We start from the raw sequence: 20,836 nt of genomic DNA on the forward strand, positions 1-20,836 counted from the left end.
TAAAGGATGTTATAATTTAAAATCAAAATGGGCTTGTAAACTCCTATAGGTCATAGGAAATGACATAAAGGAGAAGAAGAAGAACAAATACTCAGTTGGCATTGGGCCAGCTCGGTTTCAGCTGCAGTACATGGGCCACTATTTGGTACGAGAAGAGAGGAAAGATCCAGACCCCAGAGTCCAGGACTTTATTCCTGACACCTGGCAGGTAATGACTGGATGAAAGAAACATTTTTGTATTTTATTATTAAATCTGATCTCAGGAGCTTCTCATGATTCCACACAGCACATCTGGCATGAAATTCTTAATGTTGAGTCATCTCATTTAAAATTGTCATGGGAAATGTCAAATGTAGACTTTTTCCCATTTAAAGAAAGTGAATTTTTCATATCATCCATTTTTCATAAATAGACCATTTTCTTGGAGGTACTCTGATGGATTCACACGTATATATTTGAAGTTCTGTCTTTGTTATCCGACTGTATCATTATGGAGCATCCTCCGGGGCTTCCCTTTGTCTGCAGGATATCCTATGTAAATATAGAAATGTGACAGAGACATTCAAGGAGTTTAAACAGTAGGGACAGTTGTTTAGATATTTACAGCCTGTACCCGTGACCATAGTAGCTACTTTTCTATAAACAAGTGTAAAATAATATTGATGGCTAGAAAACTAGGAATAGAAGGGTGCGTTTCTGTGTTGATTCAACCTTATAAAATTGCCTCGAACCTTATCAGTTCCACATGTTTAGCTCTGAAAATGCCATTTCAGAGGCTCAGTCTAACAGGTGGTCTTATCAGAAGCTGACTTTATCCTCCGGTGTTGATGAGGCTGGAGAGCCTCAGAAACTCCCGGCCTGCTGTTCAGGGGCAGGGGGACCAGGTCTTTCCTTCCTGAAGTGCAGAACACGAAGCAGCTAAGGGCCCTCCAGGTATCTACGCCCCGCTCCGCTGCACTTCTTCTGATGTCGCCTTTGCTCTGAGGTGTGGCCCAGAGTGGACCTGGATTCAGAGAGTGTGCAGGATGGGGCTTTGCGGGGGCTTTTCCATCTTCTGCCCATCACACAGGCTAATGACCCTTTGACTAGTCCTCATTTTGATGAATAAAAGCATAGACTAAAGGGATGAGAGTCTGTTTTTTTTGTTTTTTTGTTTTTTTTTTGTGGTAGGCGGGCCTCTCACCGCTGTGGCCTCTCCCGTTGCGGAGCACAGGCTCCGGACGCGCAGGCTCAGCGGCCATGGCTCACAGGCCCAGCCGCTCTGCGGCTTGTGGGATCCTCCCAGACCAGGGCACGAACCCGTGTCCCCTACATCGGCAGGCAGACTCAACCACTGCGCCACCAGGGAAGCCCCGGGAGTCTGTTTTAATGAAGGTCCCACATGCCCTCCAAAGTAGGGGCTGGCATCCTTCTATTTAGAAAGTACAAGATAAGTAGTAAAATGATTAATCATTGATTTTTTTTTCTGTTTAGCTACTTTTTCACCCTTACAAAAATACATACTCTTAGATCTTCATTTCTCAGAGCCGTCGTGCACTTAGTCAATGACAAGTAATAAGAAAGAATATCTACCCAAGGACAAGATATTTTGTTCAGACCCACTCTCTGTTTTTCCCACACAAACCCACCTCCAGACGCTCAAAAGCACTGCAATTCTCTGTTCTGAGAGAGGCCGTGAGTTCTTCACAAGTTCCCGTGTATCTTTTGGTGTGTTTTCAACTCGCAGCCGCTCCTTTGCGGCTCAGAGAATTATGCTGGACGTGTCTTAAGGTATTTGTTTTGCTAACATGCTTCTCCTGGTGCTGACACAACGGTGCTCTGAACCCCGCAGCGAGAGCTCTTGGACGTCGTGGACAACAATGAGTCTGCGGTCATAGTGGCCCCCACGTCCTCAGGGAAGACCTACGCCTCCTACTACTGCATGGAGAAGGTGCTGCGGGAGGGCGACGATGGGGTGGTCGTGTACGTGGCCCCCACCAAGGTAGGGCTGGGGGCGGGGGGGTCGTTCAAGTGACTTGAATTTTCTCTTTCACTCCCGAACCTCCTCTTCTAGTTTAATGCACGTAGTCATGTGGTAGATCTAGCTCTCTTTATTTTTTTTCACAATTTATTTTTTTCCACTTTTATTGAGATGAAATGGACATGTAACCTGTTAGTTTCGTGTGTACAACATAATGGCCAATATTTGTATGTATTGTTAAATGATCACCCCCATAATTCTAGTGAACATGAATCATGAATCACCTCATATAGTTATACATTTTTTTTCCTTGTGATGAGAACTTTTAAGATCTACTGTCTTAGAAACTGTCAGGTACACAATACCATATTGCTAACTGTAGTCACTGTTACATCCCCAGACTTATTTATCTTATAACTGGAAGTTTGTACCTTTTGACCCCCTTCACCCCTTCTACCCACCCTTAGCCCCACCCTAGCCAACCACCAGCCTGTTCTGTTTCCATGCGTCTCACTTTATTTTCTAACCTGCATTTTCTCCTTCCAGTCTGAGAGGCCAAAGTAATACTTCCCTTAGAGCACTGTGAGGCAGAGGTCTGGTCCTGTGATCTTGTCATTCAGCTTTTTGCTCAAACTGAGAGAAGCATCCCGACTTTGTCGGGCAATGTTGAGTCTTTAGGAAGCCTGCGTTGCCTCTGCCCTTGATGGTATGCATCCTGTCTGCTCTTGGGCGTCAGTGCCTGGTGTGTTTCTCATGCCAGGTGGTTTTGCCATATTTCTTTGATGGCTGGAACCACCTAATGCCAAACTTAAATACATAAAGTATGATCTTTGTCATTTAGGAGAAAGGCTGATTTACAGGAAGTATAAGTTTGCATATCCTCATTTACAACCCCTTGTTTTTAATGCGATTACTCTTAAGAAAGGCAGATTTACTTGGGATAACTTTGATTCTACAGATTAAAATGAGATCTCACTCCATTTTAGTTTCTAGGAAAACGTGGTGTTGAGTGACTTGGGATCAGGCTCAGAACCAGACTGATCAACATGATTAGTTGAAATTAGCACTTTAGTTTTGATTGTAGTTTTTCGTTTTTCATGGTTACGAAAGCAGTAAGTGTTCATAGCAGGAAATTAATAAAATATATCAAGAAAAATTAAGCTTACTGGAGGTGGAATTGGTAATTCAACACAATACATATTCCTCTTCTAAAGGTTTTAGAAGCCAAATTACTCTTCTAAAAGTTTAAATCCATTTTTATTCCCTCTGACAGTATATGGAAGTATATATATCCTTTATTTTTTTCCAACATTCCTATGGTCTTCAAACACTTTTTGCCATACTGCTAGGTAGAAATTTCCATCTCATGATAAATCTGCATTTCTGTGATCACTGATTGGGGAGCCTTTCCGTATGATTTCTGGGCAGCGATATTTCTTTAATCATGAACTACTTGTTCATGACATCTGCCCATTTTCTTTTTCTTGTAGTGGAAGGGGATTGCCTTTTTATTGATTGGCCAGAAGTCTGTATAATAAGTATATTACTTTTTCTCTGTAAAGTATAACCAACATACTTTTGTCATTTTATCTTTTTGCTATATTGCGGTTATATTAATGATATTTTGTTAATATCTTTGTGTAGTCAGATCTATCAATATTTCCGTTTAGTGTTTCCGAGTGTGCTCAAATATATGAAAATATGTGAAAATGTCCACTTTCCAGTATCTTTATGCTTATGTTTTAAAGTTTACATGTTAATCTAGGTGAGACTTTTTTGGGCATAGAGTGTGAAATACAGAGATATGTATGGGTTTGCACACGCTCAGATTCCGCTGGCCACCACCTGCCTAGTCTGTGGTGTGGGTCCCCTGTACACTCGCAGGTAGAGGTCTGGGGATGCCCCCAAATACGAGAACCACACGTCCATCTCGGCTGCCCTCCTTGGCCGTTCTACATAGACGCACGGTTTCTTTCTAAGCCTTGGTCGCCGAGGTATCAGCTGTTTGTCATGTGTGGGCAACATTTCCTGCTTTTTCCCTCTGATGAAGCCGGTTTTTCCCATTTTACATTGGGTTGAGGTTATAAGTGAAGTTCACGCGCAGTCACAGAGCTCAGAGACAGCCCGTGGGTTAGGCAGATGGTAAGAGAAAGGGGTGATGAAGCTTCCTGCCCTCCCAGCAGTACGTATTTTTAGACAGTGCCTGTCGTTCTCTCTCTGAGGTTTCCCCTGTACTTTATTATGCGATTAATGGATATTTTTCCCTGTCAATCAGGCCCTTGTCAATCAGGTTGCAGCAACTGTTGAGAATCGTTTTAACAAAAATCTGCCAAGCGGTGAAAATCTGTGTGGTGTTTTTACACGGGACTATCGTCATGAGGCTCTAAACTCTCAGGTAGGACCTACGCTAATTAATGCATTTGTTATCGAATTATATGATAGTACTTAGAAGTCTCTTTCAGTAGAAATGCAATATCTTGACAAGGGCTTGTAGAAGTAATTTTCTTGAATTTATAAAAGATGAAGTGGCTTTAGAGAAAATTAACAGTGTTATATTCCAGAGAGTAAGAAATGGAGCTCATCTTGCTCAAGGACATTTACCTTTTTTTTTTTTTTTTTTTTTTTTTTTTTGCGGTATGCGGGCCTCTCACTGTTGTGGCCTCCCCCGCCGCGGAGCACAGGCTCCGGACGCGGGGCCTCTCACTGTTGTGGCCTCCCCCGTTGCGGAGCACAGGCTCCGGACGCGCAGGCTCCGGACGCGCAGGCTCAGCGGCCATGGCTCACGGGCCCAGCCGCTCCGCGGCATATGGGATCCTCCCAGACCGGGGCACGAACCCGTATCCCCTGCATCGGCAGGCGGACTCTCAACCACTTGCGCCACCAGGGAGGCCCAAGGACACTTACCTTTTGATTGCAGATTTCAGTTATAGTTCATGGCATCATCTTGGTTTATAAGTGGATCGAAAATGATCTGAAGAACCCCATGTTATAAAAACTGACAAACTGATTTCCATTCAGAATAACTGTTTCTTGACCTTTCTTGATGGGAAGGACACTCATCATAATTTCAAAATTTGTATTTATGGATGGATTTCATGGTGTTAAGTAAATCAGACAGTTTCCCTCCTTATTAAACTCACTGAAAACAGTTACAGCTGAACAGAAAGTGAAAACGTGACTATAGCACATTGCATGGTAGATGTGAGATGTGACATCCACATCGCCATTTGTAAGAGCACCGCTGCCCAGGGACGGGGCGTGAGGTCCGACAAGGCCGGCTGTCGGCCCCTGTGCTGCCCCACTTTCGGCACCCTGGGACTGAGCGGGGCTGGGGCAGAGACATTGGCCATTTCGGCTGCGTGTGGAGTAGCACTGACAGCTGCCACGCGCTCCGGAGTCCAAGCCAGGTGGGCCAAAGCGTCCCCAGGTGTGTTCTGAAGTCACCTGCTTCCTCTGCCCCGTCCTCTCCCAACTTCCATAGTTGTTCATTTTTAGCAAACGGTTTTCAACCTAAACTGAACCTCGGGGTCAGCTTTTGAAGGAATAAACCTGCGACAATGAATTCTTCCTATTGTAATTACCGTGAATGCTCATAAATCAGAATTTAAACTTCAAATCTGATATCTTACCATTTTGACCTATAAAACTTGTAGTTTCACAAGATTCTAAAGAATATATCATATTCTGCTTACTCAGCAGGTCCATTCAGGAGTTTTAACTCTCTCTTTTGTATTCTTAGAACTACATCTGGGTGTAGCAGGTGCTCAAAAGCGTTTGTTTGCCCAATGCTCTTGCTTTTAGGTACTTATCACAGTGCCTGCCTGCTTTGAAATTCTGCTGTTAGCTCCGCATCGCCAGGCGTGGGTGAAAAGGATCAGATACGTTATATTTGATGAGGTAGGTTTGGTATTATTTCTCTGGGTTGAGTTCCTGGTTGCATAAGCACCACACTGAAGACATTTGCTGCTTCGGGGCATTCATCGTCTGTGTGGAGTTTCGGTTGCGGAGGACACTGGCTTTCCCCTGTGAATCACACCAGTCTTTGGGCTCCGTTTTCCTGTTCTGGCTCAGGACAGGGTATCTGTGTCTGCGGACCTCTGGATGGCAGAGGAGCCGTCTTTGGTGACCACCGTTTCAGCGGAGCAGAACTCACCACCAGGGCATAAGTTTTCCTGGACAGAGATTCCGAAAATCTGATCTTTGATCTCCAAAGCGAAAAGTTTGGGGCTATAACAATGATGTCAGTTAGGTACAGTATCTTGTCAGTCATGGTCCCACCAGGAAACAGATGACACACGCAAAATGGAAGAATTCAAGAAGAGCTTTTTGCAAAGGTGTGTGGATGGGGGAACTGTGCCGTTAGTTCAGTAGCCCAGGGCCAGGAGGTTACCCCTCAGCCTAAAGGGACAAGGAAAGATATGGTCACTGAGACCCACAGGGAGATTGAGCGTGCTGGCCGCTTTGCGAGGGGCAGCTGCCTTAGCCGAGGAGCACACCTGGCTCAGGGTAACCTGCCAGGAAGGCTGCCAATGGCACAAAGGCCTCACCCTCATTTCCTTCAGGTCTCTTTCCCAGGCTCTCCTTTGGCCAAAGCCAATGGAACCAGAGAGTATTGGAGCTCTTTTGAAGTAGCCTCTGTGGGTCAGTTTCCCTGGACAGAGAGAGCAGGATGGAAAATGATGGACATTTATAGAGCAAATGAAGGATACTGAGAAAGTTTTTACAGCAGAATTAAGAATATTTATTCAAAGAGACTTAAAGCATTATAAAAGAATTCTTTTGCTCCAAGGGGTTTTCAGTTTAAAGGGGAAAATGATGATAAGCCTGTATTTCACTTAATTTTTTCTGTTGTAAGCTTGAAGCTACCAAGCAAGCTGTGCTTTTGATTGGTTTGAATCTGACTTACTGTAGGTTTTTTTTTTGCTCATTCTGTATATGCTACATTCTGAGGGCCTTGAATATTCATATTGAAAAAAAAATCCAACAGCTTTGTCTTTGCAATCGAGAACCTTGAATTGTACTCTAGTCTCAAAGCTTTGAAATGCTGTGACATGGGGTACCTCAGTTTCCCCAATTTTATGTCAGGGTAAAGCTGATGGTCTTTGGAGACTGATGTCTATTCTGGCAGAACCAAGGAAGTGTGTTATCTGTACAAAGCCTAAGGTCACCACTCAGCGGACTGGTGTATTATCTGACTAGGGCAAAGCCAAATGGGCAGGGGAAGTTTTTTCTTTTTTTAAATTGTCTGGCTCTGATGATAAGTTCTTTCCAGTTGATTGCCAGGTGTCATAGTTTAATCTGTTTAAAGGAGACCACATTTGAGAATCTTCCTTAAATCTAGTTCCATTTGCTTTATTTGGTCAAAGAACATTCATTAATTCAGCAAATATATAAGGAGTGTCTCCACAATGCCAGGCACTGTTGGTGCTGGGAATGCCCAGGGTAAGTCACAGAATCATTGGAAAAAAGGGGGTAGACAGCTACGCCTACCCATGACGGTGGCAGCCCACGTCGGTGTGTATGGTGACGAGATGGATCCGTGTGACCCCACTGTGGTGATGGCAGGGAGACAGCAGGGGGACGGCTCTGCGGTGGCTGGTCAGAAAGTCTTCCAGTAGGGCGACATTGAGCCGAACTCTGCAAGTTCAAAAGGGGGTAAGAGCAGAAGGAGCAATATATGTGGAAGCTCCGGGGTAGGAAAGTTGTGGTCAAGGAACAAAGCAAAGTTCAGTGTGTCTGGAGAAAAGCGAGGGCAGGATGGGAGAGAGGCTTGAATGAAGCTGGAGAGGCAGGTGGGGGGCGGTTACCCCCAGCACAACATATACGCCCTGTTCAGGAGTTTATATTTTGTTCCACATGCAGTGGGAAGATACTGAAGAAATTTAATTGTGGACATGGCCTGTTGGAATTCATCCTTGAGACGTACCTGTTGGCTGTGATGTGAAGAATTCAGGGGATGGCCTGGGGAGCTAGGAGGGTGGCCAGGAGGGTATCGTGGTTTACTTGGGGGCTGTGGACATGGAGAAAATGCTTAGATCTGAAAGACATTTTGGAAAGTAAGATAAAGAGGAATTATTGATGGATTGGTTATGGGAATTAAAAGAATTTGTGTCAAGATTTTCTATTGCCTGAATTTGCCAATATTTGTGTAAACTTGGCATGGTTGATTAAAGGTAATTGGAGACCATGTATGATGATTCAAGTTTCCCTGTCTTCTTTTCTTTTCTTTTTTTTTTTTTTTTTTTTTTTTTTTGCGGTACGCGGGCCTCTCACCGCCGTGGCCTCTCCCGCTGTGGAGCACAGGCTCCATACACGCAGGCCCAGTGGCCATAGCTCACGGGCCCAGCCGCTCCGTGGCATGTGGGATCCCCCCAGACTGGGGCACGAACCCGTGTCCCCTGCATTGGCAGGCGGACCCCCAACCACTGTGCCACCAGGGAAGCCCTCCCTGTCTTATTTTCATTCGCTGATTTTAAATCAACTGAAAAATTATTTAATTTATTTAAACTAAACTAAAACAAACAAAAGCAGTTCACCCGTTTCTCCCATGCCCACCTGTTGCAAATACCTATTTGTTCTCTATGTCTTTGAGCTTGTTTTTGTGTGTGTGTGTTTTTTTTTTAAGATTTCACATGTGAGATCATTATTTGTCTTTTTATGTCTGATTTATTGATTTATTTCACTTAGCATAATGCCCTTGAGGTCCTTCCACGTTGTCACAAGTGGGAAGGTTTCATTCCTTTTTAATGGCTGAATAATATTCCATTCTGCATATACATACCACAATTTCTTTATCCACTCATCCGTCAGTGGACACTTAGATTGCTTCATATCTTGGCTGTTATACATAGTGCTGCAATTAACACGGGGGATGCTTATATCTTTTTGTATTCTTTGGATAAATACCCTGAAGTGGAATTGCTGGATCATATGGTAACTCTATTTTTAGTTTTTTGAGGAACCTCCATACTGTTTTCCACAGTGGCTGCACCAATTTACATTCCCACCAACAGTGCACAAGTGTTCTCTTTTCTCCACATTCTTGCCAACACTGGTTATTTATGTTCTTTTTGATGGTGGCCATTCTGACAGATGCGAGTGATATCTCATGTGGTTTTGATTTTCATTCCTCGATGATTGGTGATGTTGAGCATCTTTTCATGTGCCTGCTGGCCATCTGTTTGTTTTCTTTGGAAAAATATCTTTTCAGACCTTCTGCTCATTTTTAATGGAGAATTTTTGTCTTTAATAGGTCCACTGTCTTGGTGGAGAAATTGGAGCAGAAGTCTGGGAGCATCTCCTTGTCATGATCCGCTGCCCCTTCCTGGCCCTTTCTGCTACCATCAGCAACCCGGAGCATCTCACTGAGTAGGCATTAGCTTCTAGTCCAGATAGAATGCTTATCTGTTTTGAATGTTTGAATGTCATGCTTTCTATCTGGGTTCTGGAGAGTTTCATAACTTTCTGGTGAATTTATTACCTTATCTCTGGATATTCAAGGAACAGAGTCACCCCTCCTGGCAGGTGCTGAGCAAGGCCACACTCTATAAAGGAAAATCAAGGGTTGTCCCAGCTGGATCTGCAGCTGACTAGGAAATTTCCCCCATATCTCAAAAAAGGTTCACCAGAAGTTATCGATTTATGTTTCTTTTTCTTTGTCCTTTACCAAGAAATAAGATTAAAATGGTATAATGACATGCTCTGCCATGGACCTTGAGATTTCTTATGTTGTCCCACTTTGTAGATGTTTAGAAAGATAGTGAAGGCTTATTAGTTGAAAACACCTATTATTTATTCACTGGGCTAGATTTTTGCCCACTAACAACAATTATAGCAAAGACTTCTATTTGCCAGGTGCCGTTCTAAGTGCTTTGCATATGTTAATTTATTTTAAATGGCCAACAACCCTTATGATTTATTATTTTCATTACTACTGTTAGATAGTCTTTTCCATACTGCTATTATTATTTCCATTTTAAATGTGGAAAATGAGGCCCAGAGAGATTTTGTGATCCAACCAAGAGCTTCAGCCCATGGTAAGGACGCTAGGATTCGATCTTAGGTCATCTGGCTCCAGGGCCTATTCCCTTAAGTAATTTTTAAGGCACATAAAATTTTCTTTATTTAAAATACTTTAAAATCATTTCACAGGAAGTGGTTCCATGTTCTGCCTAAATAATATGTAATTTTAATTTTTAAGGTGGCTACGATCCGTAAAACAGTACTGGAAACGAACAGACAGTATGATGGAAAAAAATACTGCTTCAAGAAAGGCTGGCTGCCGCGCCAGTTCTCACCAAGACTACTTACTGATGAAGCAGTCGTATAAAGTGAGACTTGGTATGTTTGACATATTCATAGGAATTTTATCTTTTCAAGTTATTCCAACCATTGTGTGTTCATTCATTTGGAAATCCTTGCTCTTCATTTCCAGTGCTCTATGCAGAGAGATACAATGATTTAGAGAAGCACATATGTTCAGTAAACAATCATGACATTTCCTTTGACCATTTTCACCCATGCGCGGCGCTGACCACGGACCATGTGAGTGATGCTTTCGCCATGTTTGTTCTGAGCCACATCGGTGGTTTGTATCATATTGCAAAGCTGCCTGGGCTACGCTCATCAGAATTACAGAATCGATGCTCTGTAACAGATATTGAACCTGAGTTTTAAGAGTAACAAGAATAACTGCATAGTTTTCATCTGCTCCTCAGTGTTGTCTCCATCTGCAAAGCTTAAGAATGACTGGACATCTTAACCTGAAGTTTTTTTGGGTCGATTTTCTTTATTCTTTGCCCATTTTCCTTCTTCTCAGCACCTGTGTCCCATCTGTCCACCTTCGAGGACACTGCCTCTTCTCTTAATGCAGCTACAACTGTGTGTGGACAGTACCTTGTACGTGTGAGAATCTGATTGCTGTGAATTAGGTCAAACAGGGAAAAGACGCTTTTCCCTAGCATAGCAATCACATGACTTTTTGGTAGTGAATCAGTAAGGTGGAGGTCTTAAGGGGACCTCATTTGGCGCACTGGGGTTTGAGTGGGGGAAGATTTCTTAATTTTTCTTGCATATTATTTTTCCTTTTTCCTTCTATTTTCAGGAATGGCCCATTAAAGCTCTGGTTGCCTCTCAAAGTGATAATTAAGCAATAGTTTGCCTTCCTTCCAAGACTGGATAAGTTAAATATACTCTAAATTCTGTTGTCAGATGAGCCTTCTAAATGGACAATTTTTTTTTTTTTTTTTTTTTTTTTTTAGCTGTACGCGGGCCTCTCACTGCTGTGGCCTCTCCCGTTGCGGAGCGCAGGCTCAGCGGCCATGGGTCACGGGCCCAGCCGCTCCGTGGCATGTGGGATCCTCCCAGACCGGGGCACGAACCTGTGTCCCCTGCATCGGCAGGAGGACTCTCAACCACTGCGCCACCAGGGAAGCCCCTAAATGGACAATTTTTAAGCCACATAGAGTTTTCTTTGTTTAAAATATTTGATGTCACAGGGAGTAGTTCCATGTTCTGCCTAAATAATCATCTGGATCAGAAAGCTAATTCAGATAAATAATTAGTAAGGATAATTCTGATCCTGCCGAGCCTCTAATGGCTTTTCTTTGGAACCGGCAAAAGGCACAGCTCCTTAGCTAGGCTTCCCAGGTCTTCTAGGAACTGGCCCCAAGTCCTTTCTCTTCATCCACTTGATGGATTTTACCTGGAAGCCCTCATGATTTATATATAAACTAGAGTGTTTCAGCACAGATGCAAAGTGCCCATTGTCCAGACTCTGTTCATCTTTGATGATTCTTCTAATGGGAAACCTCTTCAGAATCCTCTGTGACTTCCTTAGCTCGATGGAATCTTCTCTCCATAGCACCTTGTCTATATTTTTCTTGTATGACAACAGTTATGGTCAGCTTGCTGCTGAAGTTCTTTACGTGCTTGTCTTCTTACTAGACTAAGTCCTTGAAGACAGATTTTATGTCCTTGTAGTTTGTAACTAACTGCTATGTATATAAAATTGAAATGTATATGACACAAATATAGCCAACCCAAATGGAGCACTTACTTTGGGTTCTAAGAATTTTACGTATTTTGTCTCTTTTAACCATCACAACAATTTTAGGATACATGCTGTACTGATATTCCCGTTTGGCAAGTGAGGAAGGTGGGGCAGAGAGAACTTGTACCCCTGAGGAAGGGGTGGGGCTGGGGTGCAGTCTCAGATAGACCGATCCCAGAGCCTGCAGTCTTATCACTGTATTCTGAACAATCTGGTGGACAAATGCCTGGGTGAGGGAGGGAGTGAGAATCACTTTATAGCCTTCGGGCTGTGATGCAGTAGCTTCTAAAAGCAACGGAATGAATCCTAGCGATGGTAATGTTCCAACAGGATTTTATTATGGAACTTTCTCTTTTGTGTGGCAGTGGCTCTGTCTACACTCTAAAGAAAACTAAAATGTGGGCAAAATTCCTGTGACCTAACTCACATCCCCAAACTAGAATAGTGATGATAACCCACAAATTGATAACAAGACTCCTTTCTCTTTCTCTCCTCTTCTCTTCTCTTTCCATGTTATTTCCTGGCGTTTTTAAGTAGCGTAGTATTTTCACAGTCATTTGTTGTGTTTGGATGGTTCGGGGCAGGTTGTCTTTAAGCAGCGGTGAGCACAGTGGTTGGGAGGACTTGGCGAGGCGGGCATCTTGGTCCACGTGCCTTTCCTCTATCTCAGTACCTATTACTGGAACAACTGAGAAGCTGCTCCGGCTCCTCTAACCCCATGTGACCTCTGCAAACGTCACGCTGCTGCATGAGTCTCCTTCAGGCTCCTGGACTCTGGCAATAGGAATGGGGCTTGGACAGTGTTAAATATGTATCTTGGCAGCTGTGTGTATGGGATGTTTCCTAAAGCATCAGTGATAAAAAGCAAGTCGGCCTTTCTGAACAAGGAGGTGCTTCCTGATCTTGTGTAGCAGACCTCAGATTGATGTGTGAGAGTGGGCGGCGTGGACAAGCGTAACGAGCTGCGTCAACGTAAAGAGAAGGGCCGTCCCCCTTGGGCGTCCGCTCTGTAGCTCTGTCACACGGGTGGTCCCAGAAGAGAGGGGGGCAGGATGAGTGAGCTGAGGGAGTGCCCACCTTCACCTGAGGCTCGTTTCTGGTGGAGTGGAGAGTTATCCGGCCCCCCAGGGACAGCTGCAGGCTGCCGGGGGTGGGGTGGGATGACGGTGTCAGCCCCGGCAAGTGTGGGAAGAACCGAGCCACTGGTCTTTTTCGCCTGCACGTGGAGCAATGCTTCCATCACCTGCGAGGCTGGGGACGATGTGATTTGCCCAAACAACATCGTGGGTCATGCTGTGTGTACATAAATGAAGGAGAGTGTGAATCTGTGACCTTTTATGTCTCTTCCTTTTACACCTGGGCTGGCTCAGTTTTTTACCAGCTCGTAAGTTATCATACGTATAGTGAAGACCAACTGAAGGGAATGCCCGGCTTTTAGCCACGGAGTCGTGAAATTGATTAAAAACATTAAGACCTGTAGGTTGGTCATTCATCAGTCACAGCGACAGTTGAGGCATCGGATCACGTGCCAGGCAGTTTACTAGGCCGATGCCATGTATTATGTAATTTAATTCTGACAACAAATCCGCGGCAAAGGCAGAATTGCCCTCCATGGTAGAAATAAGGACACGCAGACTTTTTAAAAAGCTTAAAAGCCTTAAGAAATCATAAGAATTTTCGTGACCAAAACAGAAGATTTGTGTCTTAAAAATTATGATAGTTCTTGGATTTATTTTATTTTATTTAGGCAAAATAAGTTGCCACTCTTAAGTAGTAATAATAAGAGAAGAAAATGCTAACATTCCAAAATAACATATTCACGTACTATTTGGCAAAATGTCGTTTTTTCTGTTCAGTTAGTTCACTACTCAGACTGAGATGCTAAACAGTGATTCCAGGAAATCACCTGCATCCTATAGATTTTTACAAGCCTCATTCAAAGCCTGGTTGATGATTTTAATTGAAATACATTTGACATACAACCTTGTATCAGTTTAAGGGGTGCAGCATGTTGATTTGATACATTTATTTTGCAGTGTGTCTGCCCCCTGTGTCAAGTCTGAGTCCTCATCCCTTCTTTTTTTTTTCTTTAACATCTTTTACTTTTTATTATTTTTTAAATTTTATTTATTTATTTTTGGCTACGTTGAGTCTTCGTTGCTGCACGCAGGCTTTCTCTAGTCATGGCGAGCGTGGGCTACTGTTCGTTGCGGTGTGCAGGCTTTTCATTGCGGTGGCTTCTCTTGTTCCGGAGCACGGGCTCTAGGCATGTGGGCTCAGTAGTTGTGGTGCACGGGCTCAGTAGTTGTGGCTCGCAGGCTCTAGAGCGCAGGCTCCGTAGTTGTGGCGCACGGGCTTAGTTGCTCCGCGGTATGTGTCATCTTCTCGGACCAGGGATAGAACCCATGGCCCCTGCAGGGGCAGGCATCTTCTTAACCACTGAGCCACCAGGGAAGCCCCTCATCCCTTTTCTGTGGTGGCACAATTAAGATCTAGTCTCTTAGCATGTTTGGTGTTCATAATACAGCTTCGTTTTCTGTAATTACCATACTGGGCATTAGCTCTTCAAGACTTATTTCTCTACGAGTTTAAAAAGTTTTAAAAAACCTGTACTGATGTATTTATCTTGTTTGCTTTTAGCACAGTCTGTAAGGTGGCAGGACAGATATTTTGATCCTTTATTTTAGATGAGGAACTAGCATTTAGAGGTAGAATTAGAACTAGATCTTCTGATTCAAACTTGATTGCACATTCCATCGTACCAAACAAGTTTTTTCAGCTGTATTGTTTGGGGTGGCTTTTTTTAGCCCAGAACTTCCAAACCTGAGCTTCATAACTTAGCAGCTGTTTACTAAAACAAGTTCCCTATTGTCAAATAATTTTGGAGAAATCTGGATACTGTAGCCCCTTCTTGGAGATTTAACGTTTCCAGTGAGAACCCTTGAGGAAGCCTATTCCTAGAATAAACCCCCCCGTCCCCAACTTTTCTTTTGAAGAAAACCTGCCAGCGTCTCAGGGATCATAGTTTCACAGGCAGTGGATTCTTAGCAACAGTGGTTGAATCCAGTAACATTTACTGCAGTACAGGCTTTTGGAGAACAGGAATTTTTAATTTATATTTAAAAATATTTGTGGAAAAATAATGACGTGGATATCCAGAAGGCTTAGCAGAACCAAGTCAGTAACCTGGGGAGAAGTTTCCTTGAGTGTCGTGAAGGTGACCTTCAAGTTATCATAGGACTTGAGAAAATCAGATTTGCCCCTTTTAGCCTGGCTTGGTGCTCAAAAGCCAGGAATCATATTCATAATTAAATCAGTTCCACTTCCAGTTACAGGGTGGAGGCTGTGTGTTCTTGTCTAAACTGAGTCCACAGATCTTTGAGCCTCCCAGCCCTCATAAGAGAATTGGCTCAGCTGAAAGGTCTTAGGAAATACAAAAACCTTTTGGTGGGCTTTTGAGTTTTTTCCTTTCTTAGTAAATCAGGGACACTCTCGGTTAGTATTTTGTTTGCGCTGAGCCATTATTGAGCATGTTAGATCAGTGCTGTTTTCAGTGTCGTTGGGTTGATGATAATGAGTGATTCTGAGGCAGAGGATGGAACATCAGATGGAATAGAAGGAATATTAAATTTTTCAATTTTATTTTATACATAGATTGAAAAGTTCGGATTCCCTTCTGATCTTACCCTTTCACCTCGAGAAATGATCCAGCTTTATGATACCATGTTTGAATTCTGGGAAAGTTGGCCCAGGGCTCAGGTAAATAGTAATTCTGCCATTATTTTGAATTGATTGAAGTGGATGGTAACTGCTGTTCACAAAGACAAGCTCTCACTCTTTCTGATCACTTGCATCTGATCTTTGAAAGTTACCTGTGGACTCTTTCCAAAATAAGGTTGCCCCTTCTCTTGACAGCCTTCCTCCTGACAGTCTGTGTTCTCCTGTAACTGGGCGGAATGCCCCTGAACTCCTGAGCGCGCTTTTCCTCTTTCACTTTCTGTGATAGGACAATCCTTTCATCTCCCCTCCTATGCGCCGGGTCCTGGGTTTCTGTTCCTGCCTTTCTCTCCTCTCACGCCCCTCCCTTCTCTCTGTCCATCTTTGTTCGTCTCCTGTTTGGTTTTGCTGCACATTCTGCCTTAAGAGTTCACCATCCTATTAGGTTTACACACCAGAAATGATGGGGAGATAGAAGTTCAACCTCTACTCTCAAGACGTTTGTAATTCTGTTAATGAGACATATTGCTGAGAAACACTTTTGGATTTTCTTGCATGATTTCATTGAATTTTGTGGTATCCCTTTTCAAGGAGCTGTGTCCGGAGGAATTCATTCATTTTAAGAATAAAATAGTCATTCGAAAGATGGACGCTAGAAAGTATGGAGAGAGCTTAAAGGCAGAACTGACAGGCTGGGTGAAGAGCGGTCACGTCCAGGAGGTAATTATCACACGTGCTTCGGGTGAAGCACCTCTGTGTCCTTGTTCCCTTGAGATGTGCTGTGCAGTCATTACTATTTTCTGGCTTTTTTTAACCTTCAACTTCCACTGTAGGATTTTCAGTTGAGCATGAAGTCCAGTGATTCTGAGATAGACTAGAGAGAGAGAAAGGACCTGTGTCCGTGTCCTGTCCTCCGTCCCTCCCCTGACGTGCGCTCCACATTCTACGGCTGAGGACAGAGGGGCCCTTGCCTGGTCATGGTGCTCGGGATGGAATCACAGTGACAGCAGCTGAGAAGAGCTTTTCGTCCCTTTATCTCTTCTTCATCTGGAAAGTTTTATTTCCTTTTATGATTTTTATTTTAATTTGTAGGAACGATTTTTGTATTACAACCTTAGTCCAGGGTCCTATGAGTTATGCATATTTGTTTTAAGTAAGTTGCTGGTCTTTTTATTTTGGAGTTTGCTCTATTGTCACATATTAAGGTTTCTGATTTTGGGGGTGTGATATATATTATAGAGTTTTCTCAGGTGAGTTTTTCCCATTCTATTTTAACTTACCTCCTGCTCCTATATAATTATATTTTATTCCACTTCTTTTGTCAAGAAAAACCTTTAAAATGTATTTGTAAGTGATACATGATATAGAAACTTATATCATGTATATATATGTTACATTATGTAGAGAGAAACTGACTTATCCCACCTCCACGCCATGTAGTGGAACCAGCATCATTTACCAAATAATCCTCTTCCTGACTGATTTGTGTTGCCTTAAAAAATTGCATGTTAAATTGCACGCGCGCACGCACGTGGGTATTACTGTTTATCTTTTTGTTCTCTCGTATATGATATATAAATATTGATTTATATATTTCTCTGATGGTTCTTTTGCAATGTTTTATCTTATACTTTCATTATTTTTGTTTTTGTTACATTGTCTATTAAAGAACCACAGAAATATAGATTAGATAGCTATGAAAATGTTTTAGCCAGAAGCAGGAATTCATGTCTTCATTATGCAGAACTTACAATAATTTTCTTTTCACTGCCACAGGCCAGAATGGTTCTGAGGAATCTTCGTCCTCTTCCGGTTGTTAGTTCAAAAAACATGGCCGTTACGTTTCCACGTCTTGTTGAAAAGCTATGGCAAATGGAGAAGTTACCTGCACTGTTTTTTTTGTAAGTCATTTAATTTGTTTTTGGTTGTAATTTGTATTAGATGCATTCTTCTAAGTAGCGGGAAGTTACACAAACTTGACCCTTGTAAAATAGTGTTCGGTACGATTTTTGGTGCCCTTTTGTTATTAGAGTGCATATTTAAAACTACACCTTTGTAGTTTAGTTCTTACAAAAATAATTTTACTTGTGCTGTTACATATCATCTTCTTTATTTGGTTTTCCTTCTCCATTTCTTCTTCTTTTACTATAAACTAGTGTATTTTTAATTAGGTCTTGTTAAGTTTCAGTCAATACCTAGGTTTTTTACAAAAGAGATAGAATGTTTATGCACACAATTACCCCACATAAAATTAAAGTAGCCTTATAATATGCTAGTTTAAGTCCCAAGGTGCCAGGAAGTCTGGACCATATGTCCCTAGGTATTTCCATGTCAAAAAGTATAAAGCCCAGACTCTGGAGACATTTCTGTATTGTAGAGGCCAGTAACCCCTGGGTTTACCTGGTCTCTAGAAAGAAATAGTCACAATCCAAGAAGTTAGGATGAAAACCCCCAATTCTCTCCATCCTGCCTAAAAGAGCAAAATTTTACTGTACGATCTCACTTGTATGTGCAATCTGAAAAAGCCTTACTCATAGAAACAGAGAGTAGATTAGTGGTTGCCAGGGACATGGGGGTGAGAGAAAGGGAGAGATGCTGGTCAAAGGTACAGACTTCCAGTTATGTAATGAATAAGTCCTGAGGATCTAATTCCATCATGGTGACTACAGGTAACAATACTGTATTGCATACTTGAAAGTGGCTAAGAGTAGATTTTAAATGTTCTCACCACAAAAGGAAAAAAAGGTAACTTTGGAAGGTGGTGGTTTTGTGAACTAACCTTATTATGTCATCATTTTGCTATGTATACCTTTATCAACTTGTCATGTTTTGTATAACTTAAACGTATACAGTGTTATATGTCAATTATGTCTCAATAAAACTGAAAACAAAATAACACAGAGAAAAGCAAAGGAGGCACTAAAATTCACAAAAGATTTGGCCATCAAAAAATCTGACTTATTTCACTAACCATAATATTCTCTAGTGAAATAAGTCAGACAGAGAAAGACAAATACTGTATGCTATCACTTATATGTGGAATCTAAAAAATAATACAAATGAATGTATAAGTAAAACAGAAACAGTCACACAGACATAGAAAACAAACTTACGATTACCAAAGGGAAGAGGAAAAGTGGGGAGGGACAAATTAGGGGTTTGGGATTAATAGATGCAAACTACCATATATTAGATGGGCAGCAAGGACCTACTGTACAGCACCGGGAATGATAGCCCTGATCTTGTAATAACCAAAATGGAATAGAATTTTCAAAGATACTGAATTACGATGTTGTACAACTGAAACTAACATGATATTGTAAATCAACTATACTTTGGGAAAAAAATATCTGGACTTACATATATTTATCTAATACTAAGCATCTTTGATTCTGTTACAAGACAGACCTAAAGACCAGTGGAATTAGACACAAGAACAACTACAATAACAATAAAAATAAATAAAAAGGAGTAAAAACTTTTTTTCTCACCTCTTAAGAGGGGGAGGAGGAACATCTCTCTTCTGTAAATAGAGAAAATCCACTGTTATCCGTTCCTTGCCTGTGGGGTGCCTGACCCCTCTTCCAGGAGAAATCTCTGGGGGCTCTGCTTGCCATTGCCCCAGGAGGGGACTTCTTATTTCCTGTAAGGCGGTTAATGATGGGTCTGCCGACCCAGAACACCTCGTGTGCCTGTTCAGGATGAAGCTCATAAAAGTGGAGATTAAAAACTCAACAGGGCTTCCCTGGTGGCGCAGTGGTTGGGAGTCTGCCTGCCGGTGCAGGGGGCGCGGGTTCGTGCCCCGGTCCGGGAGGGTCCCGTGTGCCACGGGGCGGCTGGGCCCCTGAGCCATGGCCGCTGGGCCTGCGCGTCCGGGGCCTGTGCTCCGCGGCGGGAGGGGCCGCGGTGGTGGGAGGCCCGCGTACCGCAAAAAAAAAAAAAAAAAAAAAAGAAAAACCCATAAAAACTCAACAGCTGTGTGTCAGGATGACAGCAGTGGATGGCTAGATGACTGAATTGTATTTATCACATTACTCTCAAGGCAAGCATTCTTTTCCTTTGTTTCCAGATTTAACTTAGGGGCTGTAGAGAGAAGCGCTAGAAGTGTGAAAAGGCTCCTAGAGATAAAGCAACAGAGCAGAAGCCCCCTCAAGGCTGATAAGGAGGCCTATGACATGGAGAAAAAACTTCGAAAAGTTAGAAAATCCCTTGAGGCACAGAAGACAATGTGAGTATGTGACTCAACACTCTGGTGGTTGGAAGGCTGAAATACGTCACAAGTCCCAACAAGAATGTACACTGGGCTACACAGACATCCTAGCTGTCCCTTATTTGCAGGCCAGTTCTGTGCTTCGGAGAACTGTGTGTGCTCCTGGCTCCTGCCTTGTTCTTGGTGTCTAATTCTGATGACTCTGGGTCTGAGATGCATCTTCCCTTCCTCCCACCCTCCCATCCTCAGTGGCAGCCTGGTCTAGACGGGCCCGCGTCTTCCTCGGGCGATCACAGCGGTCTTCTTCTTGGACTTGGGAGCTCGAGGCTCCCCACCCTGCAGTGTAGCTGCCACCGCTCTGCTGATGTTCTCATCGATGAACTTACCCACACTCCCTGTTCCTTCTCCTGGGCCATTGTTGGTGGACCGCCACGTTTGGAGTTTTGCCCTCACTTTTCCAGATCACGTCCTACTACTGTCATCCGACAACACTCAATATTTGCTCTTCTCCCTGTGTGACACGTCCTCCTGAGCTTTCCCGTGACATGTCCCTTCTGCCTTGAGGTCCCTCCTTCCCGCTCGCCCCCAGAGCTTCTGCTCGTGAGTTCACTGTCCCTGTCTGAAGCTTGCCCTCATGCCCCACTTAGATTTAGTGCCCTTTCTCCCGGGCTCTTGCTACGCTGCAGTATTTAGTAGGTCGATTATGATGTGTTGCTGTCTTTTTCCTAAATTGTTAAGCTCTCTCACAGCAGGGACCGTGCGTTTTCCTCTTTTTATTAATATATCCAGTTGTTATCGAATGACTCGGGTACTGCTTCTCGCTGGACCCGATTACATACTCACAGATGTCGGCAGAAAGGAAAGGTTCCTTTAATCAGGATGCTGGCAACGTGGGGAG

At 43.1% G+C, this 20,836-nt stretch overlaps 1 protein-coding gene across 1 annotated transcript in view; it reads left to right on the plus strand.

The window, feature by feature from the left end:
• Positions 1–20,836, plus strand: part of LOC132492237 (probable ATP-dependent RNA helicase DDX60) — an 80,274-nt gene that overhangs the window by 30,416 nt on the left and 29,022 nt on the right. The window contains exons 16-26 of the mRNA XM_060101607.1: positions 50–208; positions 1,832–1,981; positions 4,236–4,355; positions 5,762–5,857; positions 9,213–9,328; positions 10,161–10,300; positions 10,395–10,504; positions 15,666–15,770; positions 16,320–16,448; positions 17,505–17,629; positions 19,798–19,956. Of these exons, the coding sequence (XP_059957590.1) occupies positions 50–208; positions 1,832–1,981; positions 4,236–4,355; positions 5,762–5,857; positions 9,213–9,328; positions 10,161–10,300; positions 10,395–10,504; positions 15,666–15,770; positions 16,320–16,448; positions 17,505–17,629; positions 19,798–19,956 (1,409 nt within the window). The remainder of the gene's footprint in view (positions 1–49; positions 209–1,831; positions 1,982–4,235; positions 4,356–5,761; positions 5,858–9,212; positions 9,329–10,160; positions 10,301–10,394; positions 10,505–15,665; positions 15,771–16,319; positions 16,449–17,504; positions 17,630–19,797; positions 19,957–20,836) is intronic.

Source organism: Mesoplodon densirostris, chromosome 6 (genome assembly GCF_025265405.1).
Source record: "Mesoplodon densirostris isolate mMesDen1 chromosome 6, mMesDen1 primary haplotype, whole genome shotgun sequence".
Taxonomy (NCBI): domain Eukaryota; kingdom Metazoa; phylum Chordata; class Mammalia; order Artiodactyla; family Ziphiidae; genus Mesoplodon; species Mesoplodon densirostris.